Consider the following 12,699-nt stretch of genomic DNA (forward strand, 5'->3'; position numbering starts at 1 on the left):
GTGTATATGGTTGCAGTGATTTTTTTTAGAAGAATTTATTCATGATTTAAAATTACTTTTTATAAAGTTAAGTTTTATAAAATTAAAAGCCCAATAAATATTAAGAAATAAACTGTATCACCTCTGACTAATAAATCTTAAAAGCTTCAAAAAGATAATCTTACTTGTTCAATATTCCAGAAACTAAAAAGTGGTTTACAGCCAGTCCCTGACTTACAATGGTTTGACTTAAGATTTTTTGAATTTACAATAGAGTGAAAGCAATATGCGTTCAGTAGAAGCCATACCTCGAGTACCCATACAGCCATTCTGTTTTTACTTTCAGTACAGTATTCAATAAATTACATGAGATATTCAACTGTTACAAAATAGGGCTTTGTGTTAGATGACTTTGCCCAACTATAGGCTGATGTAAATGTTCTGAGAATATTTAAGGTAGGCTAGACTAAACTATGATGTTTGATAGATTAGGTATATTAAATGCATTTTCTACTTATTTTCAACTTTCAATGGATTTCTTGGGATATAACCCCAGCATAAGTTGGGTGGCATCTGTAATTATATTATACCTCCTCTTCCTGCCATCTGACAGATACTCTGCTGTTCTTCCCGCTAGTTATTTTCCAACTCTCTTTTTGTAGTGTCTTATCCCTCTAGTATGTATTTCTCCTTCCATCCATACTCTGAAAGTCTGAGTCTGTTTTGTTTCTCTTTGTTTAAGATGTCCTTTGTAGACCCTGCTCTACTTTTCTTTATTCAGAGTTGAGCTGATCCTCATTCATTTCTAGAAACATACTTTTTTACTTATTTTCTCTGCTCAAGGCAATTGACAATTTTTCTGAGGACCTGAGTTTCTCAAATAATCTCTGAATTTTTGTTTCTTGATCAAAGAAACTGAAGAAAGCTGGGGACCCTTTTAGTAATAGGTGACCATGGTCTGTGACAAATTACTTATTTTTTGCTTATTCTTTCATTTTCCAACACTGTACATCCTAATTTTATTCTCTCGTGTCAGATTTTCTAGTTAATAATTTATAACAGAGTCTACATTTTATTTGGTGAATTATCTACTATTTAAATAAGTTAATGAGGTGTTTTGAACCTAATCATTCGGATACTATTTTGCATATATATGTATATATAATTTTATAAAAATGAGATATTACTATGCATTTCTTTTTATTTGCTTTTTTTTCAGTTGCTTATTATGCCAATATGTATAGATCTATAATATTTTCATATGCTTTATACTGCATTTTACTAGATTTGTCCAGCCCTTTTTTGGCTGCATTTAATTGGTTTCAAGTTTCCCTCTTTTCATTGTCTGAGAAGCAACAGGGAATAGAGGTGAAGAAGATAGTTTCTAGAGCCAGATGACTGTGTGCAAATTCAGTCTTGACCAGCTAACAGCTGTGTGACCTTGGGTCAGTTATCAGGGTCCCATCTTCTTCACCTATAAAAATGAGGATAATAATAGAATTACTTTATAGGGCTATTGTAGTATTAACTGAGTATGTGTAAAGTAGTTAGAACTGTGCCTGTTTTAGAGATAATGCAGAGTGGAATTACTGAATCAAAGGGTAAACACATATAAAATTTGGATGTATGTTGTCAGATGGTACCAGTGTATTTCCTATTATTAGGGCACTAAAGTGCCCCTTCTCTAAACTAATTGTCAGTCTTTCTAATTTTTGCCTATTTAACACCTGCATTTGCACTTTTTCTTTTGAAACCCATTTCTAGCTTTGCCTAGTTTCCTTTTAGGGTGTTCATCTTTTTACTGTTGATTCTTAGGGGCTTTCTTGGGGGCATAAGGGACTTTTGCCCTTTGCCCATCTCAAATATTTCAACTGTGTTGCCTGGTTTTTATTATGCATGATTTATCTTTCCAATTGCTACATTGAACTTTTTAAAAATTTGATTGTTATTGTTTTATGATTTCTGTCTTTTTGTCATCCTTTGAAAGACTTTTAATTCCCAAGGCAATTAAAATACTCCTCATAATTTTTTAATACTTTGTTGGTTTTTTTTAACATTTAAATTTCAAATTTATTTGAAAGTTATTTTAATATATCACTCATGGTAGCAATTTTAGATTCATTTTTCCTCCCAAATGACTATTAGTTGTTTCAACCCTAGCAAAGCTTAAAAGTAACAGCCTCCCACCCCGCCAGTGATATCCCAGAAAGAATCATGTTTTCTCAAACCATGTTATTGAACTTGACAAAGTTATTTAGTTAGTAAATCTTTTTATTTTCTCCCAAGAGATTCTATTTTTGTTTCAAATGATGAAAACACCAAATAGAATAGCCTTGGAAACTGAGAGTTGTGTTTGACCTAAATCTTTTTGGCAGGTGTTTCTCAGAGATCATTTAAAAAACTGTCCTTCCAGTATTTCCTTCAGATATTTTCATTGTATCCCTTTCTTTCCCACAAGGACACACCTTAATTTTAAAAACATGCCCATGTGTATAATGTAGCACTGAACTGATTGTGATCTGTGAGCGTGGGTGTATTTCAGTGTTTACAGTTATATTGAATATAGAAAATAGCCCATGCATTCTTACTGATTAAAGCATTATTTATTAACTAGATTTTTTTGAGGAAGCAATAAATATTTAAACAATACAAAAAGGGTATATATTGATAATAACTCACCTTTCTTCTAGTTCCCCTAACGTTATCCCTCAACTGGTTTTAAAATTGGTTTCTTGTGTAACTTTTGAAAGTATTTTATTAAACATTACCCATCTCTTTCTTAAATCACAAGTAAGTTCTTACTATTTATACATACCTTACTTTGCTTTTTTCACTTATGTTCTATATTGAAAGTTTTTCCATATAAGTACATATAGGTCTGTTTCATTCCTTTTTGGTGGTTGTAGAATATTCTATTATTTGACTTTTATAGAATTTACCTAATTATATCCTGATTTGGTATATTTTCTTTCATTTTAAAAACAATCTGGTAGTGAACATCCATAATTTTATGTCCGAGCACGCATGAGCCTGTCTGTAGTATTCATTTTAACTGGAATTTCTGGGTTCAGAGGTAAGTATGTGTAAAATTCTGATGGAAACCACAAAAAGTTTATAGACTTTTACACTTGAATCAAGAGTGTATGTGAGTGCTCAACTGATTTAAATCCTTCAGTTTTGTAAGAACACGGTAGGCCTGTATCTATCACTCAGTCATAGAGATGCCATACCTGGGCCTAGATATTTGCATCTGGCGATTTATGAGTCCTTTGTGGCCTGATCTCTACCTATCTAATCTCATGTCCCAGTGTTTCTTTACACTTTTCTGAAAATAAAATTATTCATTAAATAAAACATTTATTAAATATAGTTTCTCTGAATTTTTAAAAATGTGCTTAAAATATTTCATAGGAATCCTACATTCTTAGATTAGCAAATCACTTTCTCCTATACTGTATCTTGGTACTGCATTACCAACTGATTCCTCCTTTTTGATCGGAAAAATGTCCCCTGGGCAGTTTCTTAAGTCATTTCTTCTTCCTTTTGGGGGGACCAAATTGTAACTGAATGAAAACATTTCTGTTTTTCCTAGAAGGGAAACTGGAAATTATCTGAATTCTTTTTTTAAAATCCTTTCTATTATAATTATTACCTTTGGATTCAGTAGTAAAAACAGCACTAAACACAGAATTATGATGCTTTATACCACAATATCATTGTAACCTTGGGCAATTACTTTACCTCTCTGAGCTTCAATTTTTGGCTTTCTTAAAAGGCAGAGAGATGATATTTGCCTACCTCACAGGCTTGCTATGAGGATTAAGGAAGATAACAGAAGCAACCAGAAGAATGAATGCCTGGAATGTAGTAGATTTTTGATAAATAGGTGTTGGATCTCATGTTGTTGAATATAGAAAGGTAACTTTGCTGAATATATGTTACTTCTTTTAAAAAAATTATCTAATTTCTCTTAGGTGCTGCTTACAGCTGATAACAGATAGACCCCCTGCTATTCAAGAAGAGCTAGATCTTATCCAAGCCCTTGGATGTCTTGAAGAGTTTGGAGTAAAGATCCTACCTTTGCAAGGTGAGTTTTCTACGTACTGTTGCATTGTAATTAACTTATTTTGCACTAGTTTACTACTGTTCCTTTTTAGTTTTTAAAACTAAAGGGTAACTTTGGTCATTTAATCCATCCATTAGCAATAGGTCTTGCTCCCCACCCCGTTTTTCAAATGAAATCTCAAGTGAAAACACAAAAGAAAAAATAAAGCCAACGTGTTACCATAAAGCGATTTTTTAAAGTTCACACTTATAACATTTAAAGAAATAACATTAGTAATAGAACAGTGGGGCTATTGGATAAAAACAAAAGTAGAAATTGGGGGTTATGGATGAGAGTTTCAGATTTACATCCATTTTGGTATACAATTTATTTCTACATTTTGTTTCAATTGCATAGATTTATAACTAGCTATAAATAATAATAGTTTATTTTCTTTTATGCTTGATTCAGAATATTCTTTGATTAAGTCCATTTTTGTTTAAAGAGGGAATGATAGGAAGTTCTTGTTTAGAGTTTAATTTCTAGTGATACCTTAATATTGCTCATGTTCTTTTATCTAAATGTAAAAGTCATATAGGTATCATCCCAGGCAAGCTTCCTGTCACACAGTCACTTGTCTCCGCTACCTTGTGCTGTGATGACAGTGTGCATCTCACAGTGCCCTGGACCTTACCTGACCTTACCTGATGAGTGGGAGGTAGATTTTCTGTTGCTTCTAATCCTGGACCTCAGTGCCCTAAATGAGCAGGGTGGCTTGGTTAGTAGCAGTGTACTTGGCTGGCTTCCCTGTAATCTGTTATTTCTGTTCTTAACTCTGGAAATGTTTGGGGCTGGAGGTGGTGGAGTCTAGCTGAGTTCCTTTCATCTTTGTTTTTTGGTAAGTTTTCCCAAAAATTGTCTCTCCTCTCTTTATTTATTTATTTATTTTTTTAATTCCTAGTACCTTCAGATAATGGTGGCCTGTTCCTTGGTGTCTTTGTCCTTTGTAGTATTTAGAGTTGGATAGTTTAGGGGATACTGACCAGTCCAGGCAGTCTTGTTTTCATGCGGGTTTCTATTGTGCTTTTACTAAAAGTTAAAGTTCTGCTTTTCAGACAAATTTATTAGATTTGAAAGAGGTGTTATTGTTACTTCAGATATCATTGTTTGGAAATAATTTGTATGTAATTATTATACGCATCTTAAGCTAATATAGGTAAAGTGATTGCTAAATCACTAGAAAATTCTATTCAGTTGTACTATTCTTGTAATTTTTGAGCTCAGATCTTCTTAAAATTGTGACTATTAACCAGGCTTACTATAAAGCATTTTCAGTTTATTCTCACATGTCTTAAATCATTAACTACCTCCCCCTCAAACATTCATTTAATTGCAATTTTCAGTCAGGGAATAATCCAGAGCACAATGAAACTTCTGCTCTGTTTATATCTCATGTCAGGCCTACATTATTCTAGATTTGACTCTGCGTGCACGCACACGTTTTGTGGGTTTTACCTACTTATTTAATTCAAAGAGATTGATATAATACAAAAAATTTTTCTTACAGTCCCCCAAATACTGTTGAACTTGAAATATTAAATTGAGCCCTGATTTTCTGTGGTAATCAATTAGCAATATTTTTGCAGGTAATATTTGCATACAGAGGCTGAATTTGAATATCTGCAACTAAGACTGCTACCCTACTGCAGCTTCTGAGAATTTCCTGACTGAGGAGTATTTTAAGAAAGATGTTTGCTTTCATATCTTGACAGTTTTCCAACTTGATATATTGATTTCGAGTTTCCTATTAGAATGACTGTCAGAAAAGCTTCTGGATGTGGAGATGGAATATGGCCTTTGTATACTTTTTGTTATGTTTATCCCACAGATTCAATTTAGGTTTCAGGTTCTTTTGTATTCATCAGTAATACTGGACAAACAAAGCGACTTGATATTTAGAAATTTATGGTCCAGGTATTTTTATTATAGTCTGTGTACATAGTTCATTTTGTCACTTTGCTTTGTTTCAAAGCCTCCTTTACCTGCACTCCAGGAGTTGCTATTTCTCACCAGGTGAAGGCTGATGGTACTAGCTGAATTATAATCAATGAGTTAATAGAAAACAGGAACAGAAATGGCATGTAAAAATGATTCCTTATGTGTGAGTCTTCTATAAAATATTTGTGTGCCTACATGTGTATGTTTTTCCATGTATTTTGGGTGTTTATGTTTGTGTAAATTTTTTTAATATTTAAATGAGCAGCTTGGGGATATTTCAGTTGTTCACTTGTTCTATCATGAGGTAAGTCAGTTTTTCAAACTAACTTAGCATTGTGTTTATACCAGCCTGAAACTAGTTCTGCCACTTATTACTGGATAACTGTGGGCAAGTATTTTAAATCTCTTTGTGTTTAAGTTTTCTTATTTACCAAATGCAGATAATAATAAGAACCTTACAGAATTGCTTATAAGGAATAGGCAGGCGCAGTGGCTCATGCCCATAATCCGAGCACACTGGGAGGCCGAGGAGGGAGGATGACTTGAGGTCAGGAGTTGGATACCAGCCTGAGCAAGAATGAGACCCTCTCTATACTAAAAATAGAAAAATTAGTTGGATGTGGTAGCCCATGTGTGTAGTCCCTGCTACTCAGGAGGTTGAGACAGGAGGATCACTTGAGCCCAGGAGTTTGAGGTTGCTGTGAGCTATGATGATGCCACTGCACTCTAGCCGGGGTGACAGACAAAGTGAGACTCTGTCTCAAAAAAAAAAAATTGCTTATAAGGAATAAGTCTATACATTTATATGCCTGGGATACAGTGAGGGCTGTGTAAGTACCAGCTGTAATTTTTGTTGTTTTACTTAACGGCATTTTCTAAGTGATGGTAGAATTAGTGTGGTCTTGCCTGCCTTCTCAGTCCCCCTCATCTTCCCTTTCTTCCTTGGATTCTTCCCCTCCCTCCCCCAGCATCTCTTCATTCCCCTCTTCCCACTCCTCTTTCCTTACATTTAACAAACATAATTCGGGCACTTGCTCTGTTCCAGGAACTGAAATAACAGAGGGAACAAGGCATACGTCATGACTGTAAGGGGCTGACACCCTGGGGATAAGGCAGAATTACACCGGCGTCATGTGTGAGTTTAAATTCTGGCGTAGCCACTGTGAGCTGTGTGACCTGTGGCAACAGTATCTTTTAGCTTCACCTTTCTCAGATGGGGATTATAATAAAATGTTCTTTAGATAGTCCTGAAAGTTACATATTGAAACACTGAGGAATCTTACATTAGAGGCTGCCATACTTGATAAGTATTTCTGTGAATATGTCAGTACATTAATAATAGTAGCATATATTGAGTGATTTTTATGTTCCAAGTGTACTTTATATGTATTTATTCTCAAAAATACCCTATGAGGTAATGATTATTGTTTCCAATTTTCAGATAATGAAGTCAAGGCACAGGGAGGGTAAGTGACTTGCTTGTGGTCACACTGCTCCTTAGAGCTAGAGCGAGGGTTCGAACTCAGATAGTCTGGCCCAAGAACCTGCATTGTAAATAGTAGACAGTACTCTACTGATGAATAGTTATAAAAGTAAAAGATTCTTTGAGAAGGAAACTCTTATTTGTCTTTTCACTCTTTGGCTAAGTGACTGACTCCTGCATATTAGCACCTTGCTGGCTTACACAACTCACATTTGTACTTGAGCAACATCATGAGTCTCTGTATCTGTTGTGGACCTTTGTTGCCATTCATGAGTGACCGAAACTGATATTTCACATCTGTAGTTTGATGGGCATTTACTGTCATTGTCTCCTAAGGTTGTGATGAGACTGTTTGGTATATACATAGCTGGTTAGTAAATGCTTTTACATCTGAGACGTGTGTGTGTGTGTGTGTGTGTGTGTGTGTGTGTGTGCGCTATTGGCATTTTTTTTTCTAACATTTGAGATATGTTTATGAGTTCTACAGGAAAATGAGGTACTCTTAATTGTTAAGATACATACATGCATATCTTTTTCTTGTTCATTCATTCATTCCATTTAGAAAGGAATTTTAGGAATTGAATACCTCCTTCATGAAATATAATAACATCTAAGTCTTGAATTTATTTAACTGGGAAATCACATCTTGAAATATAAGTAAGCATGTCCTAAAATTAGAAGTAAAAGAGAACTGGTGAAATGATTTTCCAGAGGTTCAGAAAATAAACAAGTAAAGTTAAAAGTCCTTTGAACATTAGAATCCTACTCTCCAAATATATTTAATGTACTTGAAATAGTAGTAGTATGTATTTCTTAGAGCAGTAAGGACACAAAGAACCAAATTTGAGTGTTCCATTAAAGGGAAGTTTAGAGAAAATGATGATCTATTATTATGTGTGGTTTCAGTTTTCCACCTTGATTTATGGAGCTATAAAGAGAGTAGTAATAAATGGTAAGGAAGTCAGCTTAGTAGAATTTCTAAAGCTAGAGCTTCTCTAAGAGGAATACAAAAATTCATCAATCAGGCCATAAAAGCAGCTATGAAAACCCCAGGTTTTTATGTATGTAGAATGCTGATAATATCTGTGACAAGTACTGTTTTGAAAATCAAATTAGAAATATATAAAGAGTACTTGTCTCATGGTCATCATGTTATTGAATCTGGAGAAAGCCCCATTAAATAGTAGCAGATATTGACGAAAAAACCCACAATATTTGATTGTGATATGTTATGGAAAAGTTTGAGGTGGACTGCCAGTGAGTTTTTGCTAGACGGTGCTATAGCAAAAAGCTCAAACTCTCGAGAATGGCATACAATAGCAGGCTTATTTCTTGCTCACAGTCATGTTCACTTAGGTTAGCTACAGTACAACTCCATGACACATGGGATTCTCATTGCAGAAGGAAAGATGAATAGTGGAATTCCATGACGACTCTTATAGCTTTAGCTCAGAAGTGGTATATATCATTTCTACTCACATTAATTGTCCTTAGAAGTCACAGGGCCATGCGTAATGTCAGTGAAGTGAGTACTTGGGATATGAATAATTGCAATGGATAAGTAGGAACAATAATCTATAGAAGCTATACTCACATGTAGATAAAGGCAATAGTATGAAGGAAGTAACGGAAGTCTACATTTTATCTTTTATGGGAAAGGCCATAATAGGATTATTGTATCAGGAGATGTGTAAATATTCATCTTAAAAGAGCCTAAATTTTAGGAAACACATACTGTAGTATTTAGGAATAAAAGGATATAATGTTGGCAATTTATTCTCAAATGGTTCATAAAAAATACATGTGTATGTGTATATATATGTATGTGCACATATATGTGTATATACATATATATTTGTGTGTGTGTGTAGAGGAGGAAAGAAGGAAGGGTATGCATACATGATTAGACATGTATGAATAGAGCAAATTATTAATAATTTATAAATTTTGGCAAAGAGAATAGAGGAGTTCTTTGTACTATTCTTGAAAGCTTTCTGTGAGTTCAGAATTAAATCATAATAAAATCTTACACAAAAAAGCCCATTTCGAAGAAACACCACCATCTCTCTTCTGTATCTCCCCAACCTCTGGGCCTCCTCTCACGTACCTAGAAGTTTTGAGAGAACACAAGATGTATAGGGAATAGGCATGGATTTAGGAATGGATAAAGAATTAAAGATGTGAACAACATTCAGGGAGCAGGGTTGAATAATAGTCCCATCCCTTTTTCAGTGACCTTCACCAAAGTATTTAACCTTTCTGCAACTCAGTTTCTTCCCTTGAGGACAATAATAGTACCTGCCTTGTAAGGTTCTACTTTGTAGGGTTGGTATACATAAAGAACACACAGCAGTGCGTGGGTCATAGTTCACATTCATTTCACGTCAGCTGCTGTTGTTATAGTTATTGGGGCAGCCTCCCCCAGCAGTACTTTGCTTCTTAAAGGTTGACGTATCTACTCTAAATAAGTACCATTCATTCCTAGAATATATATGATACCCTTTAACTGAGTTTTGTTTGTGTGTATGTGTATTCTTCATTTCTCCATAGTCTGAATTGGTTTAATCAGGCAGGTTTTATTTTCATAATATTTGGCTTGTATGAGAGGATTGGGTTTATTTTTAGAGAAAGGTTAATAAATTGGAACAGTAAACACTTTGAGGACTCCTGCCCTCCAAACTGGGGTGATGTAGTAGAGATAGCAAATGGATATTGGGAACATGGAACAGGTTTTGGAGGATGAGGTGGAGAAGGGGCTGGTATAATAAAAAGTATGTGAAGTTTTCTTCTTCTTCTTCTTTTTTTTTTTTTTTTTTTTTTTTGAGACAGAGTCTCACTCTGTCTCCTGGGTTTAGAGTCTAGTGGGGTCATCGTATCTCACAGCAACCTCAAACTCCTGGGCTCAAGCGATCCTCATTCCTCAGCCTCCAGAGTAGTTGGGACTACCGGCATGTGCCACCATACCCAGCTAATTTTTACTATGTTTAGTAGAGACGGAGTCATACTCTTGCTCAGGCTGGTCTCGAACTCCTGAGTTCAAGGGATCCTTCTGCCTCAGCCTCCCAGAGTGTTAGTATTGCAGGCCTGAGCCACCATGCCTGGCCTATATGAAGTTTTCAAAGACAAATTCTGCCTTGTTCAAAATTTCCCCTAAGTCCTGACATGGTACTTAAAAAGGCGACATATTTTTCTAGCTTCAGATTGATATTTTATTTGCTGCACTTTAGAAGCTTGGTTATAAAGGAGAAGATCCATATTGTACCTTATTTATTCAGAAGCAACAATAATTTTGTTGTTTGTTAAATGTGCCTTTTACTTAATCCACATTGATGTGGAGATTAACATAGTTTTCATTTTGTCTGGTTACCTTATATTAGAAAGGTCGTGACACCCTTTTGTGATGTCTCTGGTCCAAGTCTTTGGTATGTTTTTCTTTTGTAGTGCGATTGTGCTCTGATCGGATCAGCCTCATCAAGGAGTGTATCTCCCAGTCCCCCACATGCTACAAACAATCCGCCAAGCTTCTGGGCCTTGCTGAGTTGCTGAGGGTTGCAGGTAAGTCTTTTGGAGAAAAGTTCTCTGCGTTACTCTTGACATCACCCTAGCTGAATAGCGTAATGTATCCGTACACGTATCAGGAAAGCATCTTTTGGACAAGGATTAGTCGTTTTCTAGAAAGATCAGCATGTTATAAAAATGTGTATCTATATATTGAGCTGCTGGGACCATCTGTCCGTTAAATGAAGACGGGCTCATTCAGGATGTCACAAAGTGGTTGTGAGATCAGGAGCAGAAATCAGTGTTGCCATTTATGGCCAGAAAGATTGACTATAGAACAAGCCAGCCTTACCAGTTTGACCTCCAGTGTGTTTTCGAACCTGAGCAATTCGTTAAGAAAAGTCTGTGCGTTTACTGTTTGGTGGTGTTTTCACATACTTTATCTCATTTAATCTTCTTATAAATGGTGACAATGATGGTATTCTTCTCATTTTAAAAGGAAATTGAGGATCAGAGAAGTTAAATATCTTGCTCAGCAGGGTTAAATAGCAGACCTTGGCTTTCAAGGAAAGTCTTTTCGACTCTGCATTTAATATTTCTTTAACCACAATGTTCTGCTTACCAGAGTCTTTTAATATTTAGTTTTGTATTTTGATATGTTTTGTATGCTGATCTCTACAAGAACAGTTGTTGGTCATTTTGTTCCATAAGCAATGGTTTGAAGTTGTATTAGTCTAAGTCACTTATAGGCACAAAAGTAAAGGGGATTTACGTTTATATTTTTGCTTTGAAAGATATAGATACATTTAGTATATTTAGTGGATGCACATGTTAATATTTTAAAATTCTAATGTGTAGGACTCTCATTCTTAAGGTCTCTAGTTTTAGTAAATGTTTATGTGTTAGTAGTTGTTTTCTAGTTTGTCTGAAGGCATAACATTAGCTTCTTTGTCTTTGGACTTGCGACAGACTTGAAAAGGTGAAGGGACTGTGATTGGGGCCAATTATCCATTGAGAGGCATCTGGAACAACTGGAGAGAACATTGGGTGTGGAGTTAGAGGACAAGTTCAAGTCCTGAGTCTGCCGCGCATTTGCTAAATTACTTTAGCTCCATTTTCTACATTTGGAAGATCTGAGTGATATCCCCTTTCTTCACCTATCAAGATATAGAGACCCAAATGCATGTGAAAGCACCCTGTAAACTTTGAAGCACCCTATTCATCAGGGAAGGATTTCATGAGGATCCAGTCCACAGAAGCTAACCAAGCAGCTTAAAGATGCCATCTACATTCCCATGTCCCTGCTAGGATTACTTTCCTTTTTTGTCTTTGTGACATGTTGACATATTAACAGAAGTACCAGTGGCCATGGCAACCTACATGAATTTTTAATTGGAAGAACATTCTGTCCATTGAAAATTCATACAGAATTCTTCCCGTATGCTACAGAGTAGCATATGTAGAACCCATGGTATTTAGGCCATTTCTTTAATGCAGCTATTTTAGTTCTAATATTTGGGACCATCTCAGTTTTGCCACATTTTAGTTCACGAACTCTAATGTGGAATCGTATTACAACTTAGTGCAGTATCATCAACAGATAAGGCTAGTATCTGCATTTCATTCAGCATATTTTATTGTGAGCAACCTTTGTGTACATAATGAAAATAGCTAATGAGTATCAATGATTCCTACG

At 35.3% G+C, this 12,699-nt stretch overlaps 1 protein-coding gene across 3 annotated transcripts in view; it reads left to right on the forward strand.

Annotated features, from left to right (window-relative positions):
• The window catches only part of NBAS (NBAS subunit of NRZ tethering complex), a 325,219-nt gene that overhangs the window by 149,303 nt on the left and 163,217 nt on the right, over nucleotides 1–12,699 (forward strand). For all 3 annotated transcript variants that reach the window (XR_011236168.1, XM_069494000.1, XM_069493999.1), the window contains exons 31-32: nucleotides 3,954–4,066; nucleotides 10,947–11,060. Coding sequence is in view for 2 of the 3 variants with exons in the window: in XM_069494000.1 (XP_069350101.1) it covers nucleotides 3,954–4,066; nucleotides 10,947–11,060 (227 nt within the window). In the remaining variant the exon portion in view is untranslated. The remainder of the gene's footprint in view (nucleotides 1–3,953; nucleotides 4,067–10,946; nucleotides 11,061–12,699) is intronic.

This window comes from Eulemur rufifrons, chromosome 19, assembly GCF_041146395.1.
Source record: "Eulemur rufifrons isolate Redbay chromosome 19, OSU_ERuf_1, whole genome shotgun sequence".
Taxonomy (NCBI): Eukaryota; Metazoa; Chordata; class Mammalia; order Primates; family Lemuridae; genus Eulemur; species Eulemur rufifrons.